The sequence below is a fragment of the Lepisma saccharinum genome, chromosome 18 (genome assembly GCF_977018435.1).
Source record: "Lepisma saccharinum chromosome 18, izLepSacc3.1, whole genome shotgun sequence".
NCBI lineage: Eukaryota > Metazoa > Arthropoda > Insecta > Zygentoma > Lepismatidae > Lepisma > Lepisma saccharinum.
In genome coordinates this window covers 26,728,871-26,746,564 of record NC_139246.1, presented here as the reverse complement: position 1 = coordinate 26,746,564, position 17,694 = coordinate 26,728,871, and the positions used below count along the sequence as shown (strand labels likewise).

At 35.7% G+C, this 17,694-nt stretch overlaps 1 protein-coding gene across 1 annotated transcript; it reads right to left on the bottom strand.

Moving 5' to 3' along the window:
- Nucleotides 1-4,553: 4,553 nt before the first annotated feature.
- On the bottom strand, nucleotides 4,554-9,919 carry LOC146001928 (adhesion G-protein coupled receptor G6-like). Its single transcript, XM_083139647.1, has 2 exons — nucleotides 9,662-9,919; nucleotides 4,554-8,727 (listed from the first exon to the last, which is right to left on the bottom strand). The coding sequence occupies exons 1-2, from the start codon at nucleotides 9,662-9,664 to the stop codon at nucleotides 4,879-4,881; spliced, it is 3,852 nt and encodes a 1,283-aa protein (XP_082995773.1). The 5' UTR covers nucleotides 9,665-9,919; the 3' UTR covers nucleotides 4,554-4,878.
- Between the last annotated feature and the right edge of the window lie 7,775 nt (nucleotides 9,920-17,694).

Genomic DNA, 17,694 nt, shown 5'->3' with positions numbered 1-17,694 from the left:
CTGCAAAAACAACAAATAACACAATAATCAAAGGTATAGCAACGTCTTTAGTGTTCTTAACATTTGTTTACATGCAATGCCCTTGTTTTTGAGTTGTTTTTTTTTTTAACATTTTGTTTTAAGTCCACTTTTACGCACATATGGACTTTTCGGGACTGGACCTATAATTTAAAGTAGATCCGACCCTCTATGAGTCCCCACTGGGTATCGAACGCAGGTCCTCTTGTTTACAAGGCGACGTTATGCAATTCTTCGTTAGATATTTTACATTCAAGTATCAATCTTCAACACTCGCGTTAACAATAAACGTTTCACAAGAGTTCTGCAATACAATTTAAAATTATTCTTTGTCATGAACGGTATTTGAAGTTGACAACTTACAATCAATGTTTTTATCATACATTGAGCTTACAGTGAAATATTAGTAGATGGTTCTTTGTGGTTTTATGTAGTAAAAAATCGGAAATTTTGCAGTTATATATATTCTTAAAACTTTCCTTAATTTCTTGGTGTAAAGTTATGTTTGCAATATTTCTTATGCATCAGTATTAATGTGTAGTACGTTCTTTTGACTTTATCTTTAGAATACAAGGAGTTATTTTAAAGTAATTCACTGACTCAAAATGTAAGTCTTTGTTCAGAATAAAAATGTAGTTGCAAATTTAATTTTAAATTTTCATTCCGCCATCCTTTTTTACAGCTATTAAGGTTGCAAATAAGGAACAAAATTTTTACGTTTGCCATTGAAAATTATGCAACATAAATCAGGTTTAGGTATAACCAAGGTTCATTTCACATTCTTTTTTGTAATAAACTTAATTTAGAATATTGATTTATTTCCCAAAAGAAAATATCATACTTTTCATGGCTGAATTTTAACACTTTAAATATTATATACTCGTATCGTATCTTTGGGTTCTTTGGATTTTTGTATTTGTTTTATGAGTGTAAAGTGCTCTATTATAAAATTTCGACTATGAACAGTGTAGACATTTTTAACCCTTCGATGGTAACACGGGTGGTGCACCAGAGTTGCTGCGAAAACTTTCAAGCACGATTACGTAATCTTCCTCTGTAATGAGCTTTATTAGTAGGTGCGGTCAATTGTTGGAAAGAACGTCATTGTTGGCATGGACGTCCAGAAGGGAGGGGGGCACGGGCCCTCCCTGGAAAATGAATGTTCACTTAAAAGGTATATATTTCACACATAATTTAGTTTCAGTCACAGTAATTTATTTTAATTATTCTAAGGGCGTTGAAGGAACATGATGATTTCAGACTGAAGCAGTGTTTTTTGAGGCCGTCACTGTTATGGGGAGAAATATGCTTCCTTTGCCCCCCCCCCCCCAACCTGGAAAAAAATTACCTTGCTTGACTTCCATAGAAAAATTCTGCGGACGTCCTTGAGGTGGTGTATCACCCCTGTTACCTTACAAGTGTCCAAAAATTTGGTTCTAGCTAAATGCCATTCAAAAAGGTTACTGATCATGAATTCACTACTTTTGTGTGTAAAACTTTGAAAGAAGAGGATGACTTCCATGATGATAATGTCTACAGAGATTCTGAAATTGAGGACAATAATGTAGAAGAGCATGTGAAAACACTCTCTCGAAGTGTGTATGGATCCGGTCGTAACCTCACGCCTCGTTTAACTGAGCAATTTTATTTAATTTTACTCTCAAAATTGTAAAAAAAAAATTAAATAAATGACAATAAAATAAACTAATGCATCATATATTAATACTTAGGAAACGAACTGACATGTGTTATCATACTTAAATTGCGTACAAAAACTTTGGGGTGACGAATAACCCCCATTACCAACGAAAGATGTCAAATTTATGTTACCAGGCGAGGGTTAATAAATGGTGCTGATACGAGTGTTACAAATAATTCTAAGCAATGCCACAGGAATGAGCACTACAGAGAATTATCAAAGGGCTTTAAATTGCATGACGGTTAATAGGAATTGTAATGGTAGTGTGAAAAAAAACACTTTTTGTTACAAGAAACAAACACAGCTGTCTGAAAAATTACTTATTTCTAAAATGGTTCTTAATTATGAAAATACGTCGATATTGTATATTCTCAAAAAACTTAGATCCATCTACAAATACTCTTGGAATATTTTGGTGTTGTATGTTAGTCAGTAATAGACAATAGGTTAAGCGAGTCACTACTTTGAATTTCTCCACAGTATTTTATAGAATATGATTTCCCAGGATTTCTTGTATCAGTTTTGGTTCTTAGAAGCCAATGTTGAGAAGCGGTAGGTGTGACAGCAACTTCATGCTGATCTTCCATAAAAACTGAATTTAGAATTTGGAACTTGTTGCTGAGATAAACCCTAGGAGAAACTTAACCTTATATTATTACATTACATACCTACTAACAAATAATTCTAAGGACAGTGTTGACAGTGTACTGAAAATTAACTTTCACATTTTAACACAAAAAGAATAACATTTGTGTTTGGCAGCAATAGGCTTGTGACAATATTTATTTCTACATATACACACAGGTTTCCAAATAAAAATAATATATTTGTACATTTTCACTTCATGACAATGATTAACCTATTATATACATATCACATTTTAACGTCCATCTTACGTATCATTCCATGTGGAATAAATACTCCGTGTATGATCATTAGATTGAAACAATAACAACCAATATCAAGTTTCAAATTAAGATAAAAATTCACATATATCTAACCCTACTACCCTTCTACATACAATATTCATCTCTATATTTCGTGAATTCCGCTCACAGTTTTATCATCTATCACTTTCATGTAATTCTCATTATTGATCTGTTTTCATAAAACGTCGGTGTGCAATAACATGAATATTTCTCATCATGATCGTGCACAAATATAGACTTAATATCTTTAATGTATAAGTCAGCAGCATAGTGTGCATTTAAGCATTGTAAGCAATGTTTACAAATAAAAAATAATATTGTATCTTCCGCGTAATCCTATAGGGTGAAATGAAAGTATTCAAATGCTAATCGTGTTGTGGGCCTAGCATTCAATATGTCAACATATGCCGTGTTAAATCACATGTAAGCAACGCACTTACCGCTCCGGTCAGATACGATAATGGTCATTGCTGTCTGCCAGCCAGCTCCACGACTTATACTGTAATCTGCCGTGTAAGTAACCGGAAGAAGAATGATAATGCTCTTAGCTTTTAGTGTTTCGTTCAATATTTCTGAGAACGTCTTCATCTGCGGTTCTTTCGGTAATCTCGTCTGAATGCACGTTACAACATACAAAAACTCTTTCCCTGGTTTGACGCAATTTTGTAACGGCACTGCACTCGTGCTGCCACCTGCTGTGTGCCATTTGAAAACTTGGTGAGTTTAGTATTTTCATATATCAATCATTATTGTATGTGTAATACTTTTGAAAATACATAAATATTTTAAAATCCGATATTGCTCGAAAGCATCTGATTGTGAAAAGAGGACATGAAATCTATTTGTCTATTTTCAGGTAAATATGGATAAAGATCTATATTCTTGCACGTCTAATGTATGCTTTTGTGAAATTCATTATTTTTCAACAGGTTAGGGCAGTTGAAGTACCTGAGCAGGCACTGGGCAATGATAGGATTATAACTAGGTTTGTTCACAGTTTCGTCAAGCCGCTGACTATAAATTGTACATACATCCATATTGACACTTTTATAAAAAATATAGAATTTATTGTTATTAATTTATTTATAAATTATCGCATGAATAGCAATCAAATTATAAGATAACATAGAGAGATGTACTTAGGTAATTGAGTATTGCTTTAAAAATACTTGCTAGTAATTGCTACACATAAAAAAAATAGCATTCATGATAGTTACACTACATAGGTAGTTATACCAGATAAATACGTAGAAATCTATATACAAATAAATACCGGCACTCTCTTCACATTAGGTACAATGTCACTTAAGATTAACGTAAAAATATTATCGGTTTTATAGTTCTTGTATATATATATATATATATATATATATATATATATATATATATATATATGCAAATTACTAGCACTTAGCATTCATTTAGTTTTTGTTGAGTATATACGATAGAACCTTGTTCGAACATTATTCTTATTGCCTTGATATACAGCGGACTCTTTTTTAATTCTAACTCCAAATTGATCACAAGGTTAGAATTAACCAAAATTAGAACTAAGAAAAGCATGTATCATTAGAGATGATTTAAAGGGAATACACTTCTGTTCGAATTACCGAGTAATATTATCCAAGTTTGAATTAAAAGGACCTCACTCTAGAGTGGGATCCATGAGTATTACCGTGCAAATTGTCCATGACTATTTTCATTAATTTTTCTCTTACATCCTATGGATTTTTATGTATGCTAGTGCAGAAGTTGTCAAAAGCTTGTTTTGAGTTTTCTTTTAACTCTTGAAGCTCTTATTGGGTCAATAAAGTGCACGAACATGGTGATGGACAATTTGCACTATAATACTCATGGATCCCACTGTACCTTAGATCATAATAACTAGAACATACTGATCTAAAGGCACCTAGAACGAGTGAGATAATGTCTGATGCACATATTAATTCAATAGCAAAAAAAGGAGATTTTGTACTTTTCAATAGGTGATTAATATTAGACAGCACTCATGATACATCAGATTGTTTTGCGGTATTGCTTTAGAAGATGTTCGGATCTTGGCTTTGATCCTATCCAATTCTCTTACGGTTTAACCTTTTTCTGAATGATGGTATATGGTAACCATGATAACATCTCTTATTTGAAGTTCCCATACGTGTCTTCATGGCACGTTTCTGACCAATGGTCCCGTTCTCTTTCTTTATCATTACGATTGTGTAATCCTTCCTCATTTCAACATCTTTCATATTTTGTTTGAATGTCTCTATCTCTCATGGTACTCGTCTTATGGCGATAGAATCCATTAGGCCATAATTTTAGTGAGAACCTTGTTTTTTTCTCCGTATCAGACAGTGAAAATGTTGTATCTCTCTTTGTGCCGGATCCGTTGAGAGATAGTAATCTGCTTTTTCTTATGACAATTTGCCACATGTCTTTCGCATTCTTCTCGAACAAGACGAAGAAAATGAAGAAGACGAAGCCTTGAAGGGTGGCGCTGATGCAGAAGAAATAGGCGAAGACTACGGTGACGCTACCAACTGCCAGAAGACCGAAGACCCAGGATAATCCCAGAAGGAAGAACAAGAAGATGGTCATCTTCAGTCGATATATCGCTATTTTTCTCTGCGTAGCTCTTAGTTTGACTGACTGTCCACACGTTATGGAACGTATTATCATGAGGAAAACGGTAAGGTTGATTGTTACTATGGTTGCAACTGGAAAAAGGACAGTAAGATAAAACGCAACCCCCCTAGGGTAACATAGAGCAGAACCTGTTGATTCGTACATTGAGGGGTTTATTGACAGCAAAGTCGCGCACGGTATCAGAGGAATTCCCCAACCAAACAGTGTGGATTTCATCAGGAGATGGTTTGTCCTAGACCCTACAACTCTCACCAGGCGCAAGAACTGAAGACAGGCCACGACCAGCATCCAACAAAAGGATGTCAGGACTGAGTAGTGTAGGAGCACTCCAGCCACTATGCAGTAGGAGGTGCTGGTGTGGTAGTCGTTTGTAGATATGAACAGAAACAAAGACATCAGGATTGCTAGAGATGCACACAGTTGCAGCTGGACTTTTCTTCCGATGTCCATCCTCTGTTTTGGAGAGAATAGTCCTGTCAGCACGACAACTCCCAAACCAAGGAGAGACATAGAACATCCTATAACGCTGATCATATCCAACGTGAAAGTTACGATGTCTCCATCGGACATATCCATTGCAGCTATGAGTTCTGCAAAGTGAGTTAAGTGAGTGCATGCACAGATATCTGTGTGACCGGAAGTACCGACGAATGAGCATCCACTTTCAGACCAACCGCCCGTGTTGTTCTGGAGAGTGAAGTCCCAAAATACACAACGTTTGCGTTTCGTAGAGTTCCCACTAGACTTGAAAAATATCAAGACTGGAGTTGCCAGGTCGTTCAAGTGCTTACCGTCTATTGAAACAGTGATGACGTAATTATTAACCTGATACACGTCACCGTCATCAAGAGTTATGTCGCCTTGGAAAAGAGCATTCTGGTAGACTCCCAGAGCTAGCCGACTGGGCAGTTCATCACTTGAAGATACATCGTCAACTATCCCAGAGGGTAACAGAAAAGCTACCTCAGGTTCATTCAACAAAACCTCACTAATAGAGTCATTTTCATGTAATGACCAAAGGCGTTCGAGTTTTGATTCGGTGTTTGTAATAGCAGCCAATCCACGAATATAACTATCCTGAATGTCAACAACTTGGGCCGCAAATCTTGAAGTTACAGCTAAAATGTCGGACTTGTTCTCTAACCTGACTTCACCCAGAATTTTCTCCACAGAATCCAATATTAGATTCGTAGAATTCAGAGCCTGTTGAGATCTGCTCGAAACAGTGCTGTTGATTTCTAGTACTACGTTCATTATGTCCGCAACACCTTGTAAGTGTTTGGAAGTTAACCTGGAAGAGCCTTGTGCAATTTTAGATATGGTCTGAGCAACATAGTGTACATCGCTAGCATCCATTGCTTTTGATGAACTATCCAAAACATTTTTTAATTCTTCAATGTCATCACTAGTATTGTTGGCTATCGATAATTGGTACAATCTTCTTGTTTGAGGAGAAATGTCGTGATTGCAATTAAAATTGGATGAATTCACCCAATAGGCACCTTCGTTGTAGTCACCTTTACAGCTTCTGGTTGGAAATTCCCCATTGTTTCTAATGCAGAGCTCATCTGTGGTGGCGGTCTGTCCAATAATGGTGCTGGGCCAATGAAGTATCTCATTGGATGCATTAATAGCTTCGCGAAAACATTTATATGCGCTCCTAAGATACAAAAATGAGAATTTATCTTCAAGTACATTAGATTGTTGAACTAGGTTTCGAAGTTCCTTCCGAGTTTCTGCTTCATCTTTGTTTATTGAACGTAGTTGAAGCCTGAACAGCAAAGACAATACATCAGATGACCTGTTTGTTACCTTAAGCATAATTACTCGCACTTTAAGAGGAGTGTCTTTGAACACAGACTCGACCGTTTGTGAGAGTTGATAATAGAATGCACCAGAATATGTTGACTCACACTTATCAATTGTGCAAGGGTTTGCATCATAACTTAGCCCTAATGAAAAATCATATTCTGTACCTTTATGCAAGTGAGCCTTTGTACTCACTGTTTTAAACGTATGTAGGTTATAACCTGAGCACATTAAATAGCCATCATGCTCAAGAATGACTTTGTACACTCTTTTCTGAATTCTAAAATTTAGTTTAACATTGCCAATCTTCTGTAAGCTGTTCTCGGTCCAGTTGTAATCACCAACCTTGACGAGGACAGTTGAATTTTCTTCTCCTATTGGCCCATTTAGTATACACGTAGGTGAAGATACATCGTCTCTTGTCCACAGTCCATTATAGTTGTATATGTCCAAGAAGTACCTATCTTCTTCATCAACATATCGTAACTCCATTTTAGGCTGAGGTAGTTCAATGTCCAAAACGCAAGCATAACAATAATATTTCCACGCCATTGTCACATTAGCTAGCTTCCAAGTTGCATCTATATTAAACACTGGTGTCCAGTTCTGATGGAAATTAGTTTCGGGCTTCCAGTTAACGTACTTCAAGTCCAGATCATTACTGCCCCAGTTGTATTTGGTGCTGCCATCTACTGTCCTAAATGCGAAAACTGAACCTTCACAGCCAGGATTTTTCTCGAGAAGCTTACTTAAAAGATCGTTTTCATACGGGTAGGTCAAGGTCATTGGCTTCATACCGTTATAATAACACACTTGTTCAGGGGATGTAATGGAGTTGTTAGACGGTGTTAGTAGAGAAAAGCACTTGTTCTGTAGATCGTGGAAAGAAGTTGTGTAAGTATTTTTTGGACAGGCAAAGGTTCTAAGTGTAATGTCGTCTTCGGACAGGACACAAATTGAAGTTAGTTTGGAATCACAATCAACTGTTTCCAATTCCAGGCTCGTAATATTCAGGGAAACACAAGACTCGCTTCCTGGTTGATTCTTTGTCCAACTTACATTTGGATAGTGTTTCCAGTTGAAACTGTTTTGATAATTTAGATTTCCAGGAAGCTTGTTGTTGATAGGACCATATCTGTAATCTCGTCTAGTTTGTAGCCAAGCCAAAACTGATCCGCTCTTCGTCAGAGGTGACTTAAGATAAGTGTTTTCAGCAAAATAGTCAATGAACATTCTGGTAGCTCCTGATTGCGCACACAGTGTAAGCGACGTTAGCCAGTTAACCTCTTCATCAATCCTGACGCACAATTTTGACAAATTCTGAAATCCTGGTGGACAACGATTCAAGCTTACAAAGGAATCTTGCACAAAGTGGCATTTCGTACCATCTTCATCGTTTCCATCTACCTGAATCCATTTGGAACCAGCTGTTATGTTCACAGTGCACTCTTTCGAAACCAGCCCCATCTTTCTATTGATACAAAGAGGTTCTGAAAACGTGACGTCACCCACCGGAGAAAGCGGCCATGTTGGATTTTGTGACTGCACCATATTTTGCAGCGGACTCGCTGAAGGTAGACAATAATCCAGAGATTGGACACCTGCCTCTTTCTCGTACGCACTAACATTCTGAAAAGATAATCATAATGTTAATTAGAATAGACATTATTTACCACAGATAATTTATAGAAAATTCTGAAAAGCTGTATTTGACTTTATAAGTAATTATGGTATTATTACTATTTTCTAGCAGTTACCACAAATACCGAGGATCCCTGTCGCAATATTTCATGTTCTGCTTTTGCATTGAAGCTGAAAAATACACTCGTATATTGCTGAATACTTGATTAGCATTACATGAAGAAAACGATATAACTATTTTTCTTCAACAAAACAAAGAAAAAATAGTATGTGATTGTGTAGCAATTTGAAAGAATGAATGATTTTACGTTACATTGAAAGTTCTCAAAAAATCGATAATTTATTTATTCGATTATTATAGATTTACTATGTGTATATGATGTGGAAATTAATTATAATATTTTTCTTATTTATTGTGCTTTTGTACAGTAACGAAATATTTTATGAAAATAAACGGTTGTTTTGAAAACTAACTTCAGACAACCTTAATAGTGAGAGAGGCATGAACTTTGAGTATTTTTATCAATCCCGTAAGGTAATTATGTTTATTCATTATTGTTTACCTCATTTACCTCATTATCTCAATTAACTGACTAGTAAGCTGAGCCCTCTACGAGGTCAGGGGTGCCGTGTTTGAGCCTGGGCATGAGTGTTATTTGTGAGTATCCCTTCATAAATTTCATCATATCATCACTTACCATCTTCGCGAATAGCCAGAAATGGCAGTAAAGCGAGGTAAAATAAACAAATCAAAGGAACCCAAGCAATGAAACAAAACTTAATTCAAAAAAGGAATTAGTTAGCGAGAAATATATCCATTACCCAGGTGAAGTGCAATCAACTTATTAGTGCCCTAACTAGGAAATGAACTGGAAACTTATTGGATAAAGTTATTAATTACAAACGTAATAATAATTATTACCATTTTCTTATCCACAAACAGCAAAATCTTCAATTCAGTCAGTCGATTAATTTGATTAGCTGATAGAAATTTCCACGAGGATGATGAGGACACGATTGTTGCTTTAGTTAGAAGTCCTTGTATCAATGCAGACCTCAGATCCTTTGACGAATTGTTCAGCAGAAAGGCTAGACTATCATCTCTTTGGAGAACAGCAGTGTACAGAAAGCTTTGTACATAACCAGGAAGTATAATTATTTTGTTTGACGTCAACGCTCGAGCTTCACCTGGACACCATGCTTCGCACCAGTAGGTACCAGCCTCCAGTAATGGTGCATCCTGAAAAATAAATATGTGTGTGTAACGCTTTTCAAAGTTTTGGAAACTTGGTAAAGTGTAAAGAACATACAACGCAATGTCTGACTAAAACTTAATGCTGATCGCTTAACGCAACTTCCAACTAGATGATTCATTGACATGTTCAAAATACACTTGGCGTACGCAGGGGCTAGCTGATGGGGCTACAACTCCTTCCGAAATTAAAAACGGCAATCAAAATTTTCAAATCTAAGCAGTAAGTAAAGTTCTCGGAAATTCAGCGACGGAGATGGACAAAACACATTGTTACATTTCCAACAAATTTAAATTTATTATGTAATTCGAACGTGAGAGAAAATGTTCTATGGAATTTCATTGTGAAACAAGCAATGAATGTGAACATACCTGCGTTACATTAATAGGATTGTCTTGCGTCAGTCCCTCCGTGGTAACTTTAAACGTTGACCTAGAAGCAAGGTAAAGTTCGTCTCTAACTAGATACCAAGGATGTTCAAGATTTCCTTTCACGTTGCAGTAGAAGCTAAGAGAGACGCCTGTCTTCTGAACTGGGGAAGGTTTGAAATTCAAGTACATGACTGACAGATCTTGATTGGTAACGAAGCTGACGCTCTTCACATCAAGACGATCTTCAGGAATTTGAACGATGAAGTTCAACTCAGAATCTGTACTTGAAAAAGAATAGGCGATTAACGAGTGACAGTAAGAGTACACAAAGAGAATTTGAAGAACTATATTCAAATATCGAATTTGAAATAAAATATAACACATTATAATCTTTCTATCCCTTTTTGATTATGAATTTTATTTGAATTCGTGTTTAGTTCATAAAATTAGTACTATGTTTTGAACTACAGAAAAATGACATTGTGAGTAGTAGGCCTATATATTATAATATACATTAAGCTGTTGTATATTATGTACTATATTATAACACTCTCCGAAGGCACAGTGGTAGCGCCGTCGCCTTGTAACCAAGGGGTCCCGGGTTCGATACCCGGTGGAGGCACATAGTAGTTCGGATCCCACTTTAAACTGTAGGTCCGGTCATGATTAGCCTTACTGTGCATAAAGTGGACTTAAAACACTAATTCATATAACACAAACAGGCCTCGGGATTTCATTGAGAAAATGCCTATCTTATTCCCACACAAATGGACGACATGCAATAAAAATGGATTCACGTTCATTAAATTACTAATAACTGTAGGTTTTATGGTGCTCTAAAATAACTAATGTAGTTCTTAACGAATATTTTACTGGTTTTATTTTTCCTAAAAATTATTCTTTTCTTTATCAATTTGCTATTTTCCATAATCACGCCTTTGTATAGATGTCCCAACTGAACTAAAGTTATAGCACTTGTCTGGGGAGCGGGGAAGCACCAAATCCAGCGCGACGAGAAACACAGCAGCTTGTAGAACGAGCTGCGCGCAGCACTTCCTCCCCCGACGTCGTAACTCTCGGCTTGTGTCTGGTTGGTCTGAGGCGTATTCGCCGCTCCCCACTTTTCTGGCCAGCATGTAGGCCGCCCGCCGTAAGATCAGATGTGACCTATAGTCTGTTTAGAAATACACAGACCCATACATTGTTATTGTGAAATATGTAGTACATGAAATATGGCTCAGTTGTGTAATTTAGAAACTGTATGCATACTACCTCCACACATATACACTTAACTTTTGATAGCCATTTTTGCAGTTTAAGATCCCGAATGTGTCATTGTAAGTTACTAATATTCCAAGGTCTGAATATAAATGAACGATATTTCATGTTTTAGACATGTGAAACCTTTTAACTCTTCAACTGCATTACATTATTTATATTATTGCATTATTCCACCCATTGCAGTTAATTTATTCTCTGATTTCATGGTTTGAAATTGTAGTCCAAAACTTCGATAACAGCATGTAACCGACTGTTTACAGATCCTTGCGGAAAGAAAGAAGTTAAAGGAATCAGGACACCCCTTTTAAAGAAAATAGACTGAGTTCCGTAGACAAAGAAAAAAGACGCGCTCGTGGATTTTGGCGCGTAGTCCCTTCAGTTGGCGCGGAGATTTCTGAACGAAAGGTGTTCGCGCTAGTTAGTGTTCGGCCTGCTTAGTTTTGCAGACTTCAGTGGACATTTTCGGGCTAGGTTGCAGTAGAGTCTTTAGTCGGAGACCACGCTAGTTCGTGCAACGTTTGCAAAAACGCTAGAAGTTGAATCTGTCTGCAGCAGTTTTGCAGATATCAGTCCTTAAGTTTCTGCCGGTAAACATACAAGTTCGCGAGTGGCCTGTGGAAGTAAGCAAACTTCAGTGGACGTTTGAAAGAAGAGTTTGCAATCACAGAAATGTGAAATGCGTCGCAGTTAAGAATTTATTAGTTGAATAGAGTGATAACTGTTCGCGCAGTTTGCCGAGTTTGTGCCAAGTAATTTACAGAACCTGTGTTTCCTGACTCATCGTGATTGTCATCGTAGCAATTATGGTAAAGGTAGAGACAGTTTGAATCCAGATCGGTATCCTTATTGTGTTCGCAGACTGAAGTCGTCTGTGACAGCTAAGCACCCCAAGGTTGGTCGTGAAGCCGAGGTTGCGGCGAGGGAGTTACTTCAGTGATAGAACTTCGAGGAACTTCAAGGAAAGATGTAACAACAAGGATTTTTAGTGAAATCCGTCGAGAGCTCTCAAGTTATAATCCCCCACAAGCTTGGTTTTGATGAGAAACTCCTCTAAAGTTTGAAAAGTGATTTGCGCAGTGCTAATTCTTCTAAAAGTCGGCTAGCCTAAGTAAATGCTATGTTTGTTTTTTGATTAATATCTGAGAGTTTGATTTTTCTTAACATTATCTTTTACTAAGAAAATTCGAAGCTCTGGTGTCAACTTTTGTATTGGGTTTACCCATTTAAACCAAGGGCCAACAAGAACCAGGGCAAACCTTTTATTTTGTGAAGTTATATTTTTTAGTTCTCCTTGGAATAGAAGAAAGAAACGGTAATCGTTATTGTTTTCTTCGTACGTTAAACACTATAGTTCAAATCACAAACCCTGACACCTTCTGTAAACAAAACCACCTGCATGCAGAAAGCATTGCAAACTCATAGAAGTAAAATAATCCACACGAAAATCCAGCGTTGTTACAGGATTCATTACGTAAGGTAAAACAATGGCAAATTTGTAGTATGGGATACGCTGCCGCAAATGACGTCTCACTTTAAACCCAATGCTCTTTCTTTTTTTACTTATTGCTTCACCTTTATGGTTAACTCTTTGCACCAGTAATCATTTCCCATAAATTTGGCTTCTTTCTTTGAATATATTTTACTTGCATTTTTTAGACAAAATGATATAACATGGTAATGTTTGTTTGTACATTTTATGTAAATTGTATCTTATGTAAATAAAATATATAATGGGCATAAACAGCCATATGCATTGCTGTAAGTCGAATAAATATATTGATGATGATCAAAACAAGACAAAAAGTTCGTAAATTTATTGCGGTTTGAAACTTTGACAAGCATCCTAATAACGATTTTTGTTCCGCCAAATATAGTGCACTTCGTAAAATAACTTGGTGACATGGCAAGGCAAGATAAGTGTGAACATTTTGTAGTAATATAACTTTCAATGAGCTTAGAGATTTGTGTACATAATGATATTTTATAACATTGGTTATTTTCTAAAAATAATCATGTGAACAGCAAGGAAGTAGTGCAACTTAGTAATATTGCCTGACTTAGCCTTAGAAAAATAAAATGCCGAGTTCTATGCGTGAGGGAAAGTCTCCGTGTTCTCCGAGCTTGTTTTCAAAACACCGGCAAGGACAGCCTTTAAAAAGGGGTGAGAAACAGATTCTACTCAATATTTATGTAACGTTCTGTCAGTGGTATCCTGAGAAACCAGTAAATGAAGTGGTTAAGTTGGTATCCCAGTGCAGTGGTGTGTCAGTGTCTGCAGTTTTAAGGGTTATGAAAGAGAGAATGACCGGGAGAGTAACAATGTATGCGGCTGCATATTCGTCTGATGTTTTGAGAACGGGTTCTCACATTCAGAGGTTCTTCTTCTTCTTCTTTTTTTTGTCCCTGTCAGCATTATCTTGTCGACTTTGGACATCGTTATTGTTTTTTTTTTATTTCTTTTAATGTTTTCTTCTAAAGTTGGCAGTTAGTCTCACAAATTAATCGGAATCACAAATATATAACAATTATTATAAATAATTCACTTTTTTTTGTCCATTTTGCTGTTTCTTAAAAATCACTTTATATTTCAAGTCTACATTTTCGAGAATATGCATACAGCATCCATATTAATGAAGGGGATAAATCTGTTAAAATGGATGATAGTGATATTGGAAATGGAATTTTTAAACGTTGAAAACCTTTGTAGAGTATGATTTGTTGATCTGAATAGATTGGACATTCTAGAATTAAATGTTGAGCATCAGGATTATTATTGCCACATTTACAATTTTCTTGAGTTTTAATTTTTATTTTTGCTAAATGTGCTGGTGTACGTACGTGTCCTGTTCTTAATCTATTAATAAAAACTATGACTTGCCGTGGGAGTGTGTATGAATTGAACCAAGGGACTTTAGATTTAAATTCTGCAATCCATCTATATGTGTTGCCCACAAACTTAAATTGATCTTTGCACCATTTATTCCATTGTTCCATAAGTTTGATTTTTACTCGTGGTAATAAATCAGTATACATTAACCTATTGAAACTTATGAGTTGTAAATCTCTGGCCTGTTTAGCGTATATGTCCACTCTATCATTTCCTACATTAATATCATGTGCTTTGACATAACTGAATTGTATGTCAATGTTTCTTTTGCAAGCAAGTTGAATTTGTTGAATAATTAAAATAATAAGATATGATTGGTGACATAATTTGGGATAGGATGTAGATAATGCTTGAAGAACACTCAGCGAATCTGTAAGGAGAAGAATTTTTTTAAAGTCTTCCGCTATTCCATATTGTAAGGCTTTGTATAGGGCGTAACTTTCCGCAGTAAAAATAGATGAATCTATAGGTAATCTAAATTGTTGATAAATGTTTTTCTCTGGGATGTAATAGGCACATCCTACACTATTGTTATTCTTAGAACCATCGGTGTAAATCATTACAGGCATTGGCCATTTTTCTCTGTACAATGCATGTAAACCTAGATCTCTGAAGTGGATTGAACATTGAGTATATAATGGAATATCTAGTTGATAGATCAAAGGATGTAAGAGAGTGAAAGTATTAGATCGAAGTTCTGGAAATAAGTAATGACAGTATACAAGGAAATATGAGGTGGTATGAGGATTTATTACATCGGCTTCAGCCCATTGTTTTTGTATTTCAAACAATTTATTAAATGGATGAGGATGATTTTCCCATGATTTAAGGAGGAATTTTATTGTTAATTGAATCCGCCTGTGACTCAAAGAAGTCTCTTTACTCTCCATATAAACACTTACATTGGGGCTTGATTGCATAAGACCTAGACAAATTCTCAATGCTTTTCTTTGTAATATATCTATTTTGTCGAGTAGATTGGATTTTGCTCCCCCGTAGCTGAAAGCTGCATAGTCGAAAAATGAACGAAAGCAATTTCTATAAAAGAGAAGTAAAATTTTTGGGTGGCCTCCCCATTTTGTTGTTGTCATGCTACGAATTATGTTTAAAAACTTTTGACCTTTGTTTAATAAATATAAAATGTGTGTATTCCATGTAAAACGTCTATCAAAATGTACACCTAAATATTTGTGAGAATCTGTCACTGGGATGTCAGAAATTTGTAAAATATTATTGGGATAACTATCTTTGCGTTTGTTATTAAAGCAAATGATTTTGGATTTATTTTCACTAAGGGTTAATCCTGCATTATGAAACCATTCTCTAATGGTGTTAATTAATCTCTGTGTTTTAATTATACCTTGGGTTGCATCATCTGTAGTACAGTAAAAACAGAAATCATCTGCGTATTGTACTAACTGGAACGGATAAAGAGGTAAGGAGTGAATTTCATTTGTGTAAATATTAAATAATAAAGGACTTAAAGGTGCACCTTGAGGAATTCCTATGCTAGTGAAATGAGGGTCACTAATTGTTTCTGAGAACCATCCATATATCTTTCTATTGGAATATAGGTTCCATATGATTAACGATAATTGAGGATGAATGAAAAGATTTTCTAATTTGTTACAAAGCATATGTAAATTGATAGAATCATATGCTTTTTCCACATCTATAAAAAGACTAAAACAGTGTGAACGACTAATTTTGCTATTTTGAATTGCAGTGCTTAGGATAGCTATTGCATCTTGACTGCCGTAATTGATTCTAAAGCCAAGTTGAGTAGGATAAAAGAAACGTTGACGTTCTAGTGTCCAGGTAATTCTGAGGTATATCGTTCGTTCGAATATTTTTTCCAAAACTGAAATTAACATTATGGGTCTGTAAGATGTAGCACAATGTGGTGATTTATTTGCTTTTAAAACTGGGAGAACTATATAATCTTTCCACTCCCTCGGTACTATACCGGTACGGAATATGTTATTGTAAAAAGATACAAGAATATCTAAACCTGCTTTAGGTAGATATTTTATGGCTTGGTATGGTATTCCATCTAGACCTGGTGCAGTGGGTTTAATATTATTTATTATGTTTTTTAATTCCTCTGTAGAAATGGGAGGGAATTCAAGTGAAAAGTTAGAAATATTTTCCTCTATTTTTTTATATGGAAGGTGTACTGATGGTGGAGCCAAAAGCATTAAAAATTGGTCTTGCCAACTATTATCTATAGGTTTTCTACGAGGTGGACATGGTTTACGTAAGGAATTAAATTTATGCCACACATTTCGGGATGATTCCTGCATGTCTATTGAATTGCAATATTTAATCCACGCTTCACGTTTTGCTTGTAGAAATATTTTTTTTCCTTGTGCTATTGATTTTTTCCATAATATTCGATTTTCAAGGGTAGGATATGAAGCAAAATGATTCTCACTCCTTTTTCGGTTGGCTTTTGCTGTCTCGCACTCCGAAGTCCACCAATGAATTTTTGGAAAAATTAGTCGTGAAAAATTTACTCTTTTTCGTGAACTGAGAATGTCTAAAACTTCTGTGATATATTGGAGTAGTGTATAGTATGAAACCGATTGAGAGGAATTTATTTGTTCTTTAAGTATATAAGAATCTATTAAAATTGTATATGATTCCCATGATATATTATAAATTTTCCAGCGATTTATGGGAAATAAGATATGTTGAATTGGTTGTGAGGATATAAAATGTGAATGAATATAAATGGGATAATGATCACTACCATACATTTCTTCCGCTGTGGTCCACTGAAATTTTGGTAATAATGATTCTGATATTATAGTGAGGTCTATTGATGAGGGATTATTTCCGTTGCGTGGGACGTGGGTGGGCGATCCATCATTTAGAACAATAAATGAGTTGTTTTCTATCCAGTCGGCAATGCTGGACCCAAGTCTGTCTGATGATTGTGAGCCCCAAATGTTATGATGACCATTAAAATCTCCAACAATGATGTATGGGCTAGGGGTATTTTTTGTCAATGCTTCTAAATCTGACGGTTTTATATTCTGAGAATTGTAATTTGATGGGATATAAATATTGATTATTGTTATTTTTTTTCCCCTCTATGAAGATTTGGATAGCACGTGCTTCTACTTTATAATCGCGGAAGAGTTTATGGTGTTTGGATATC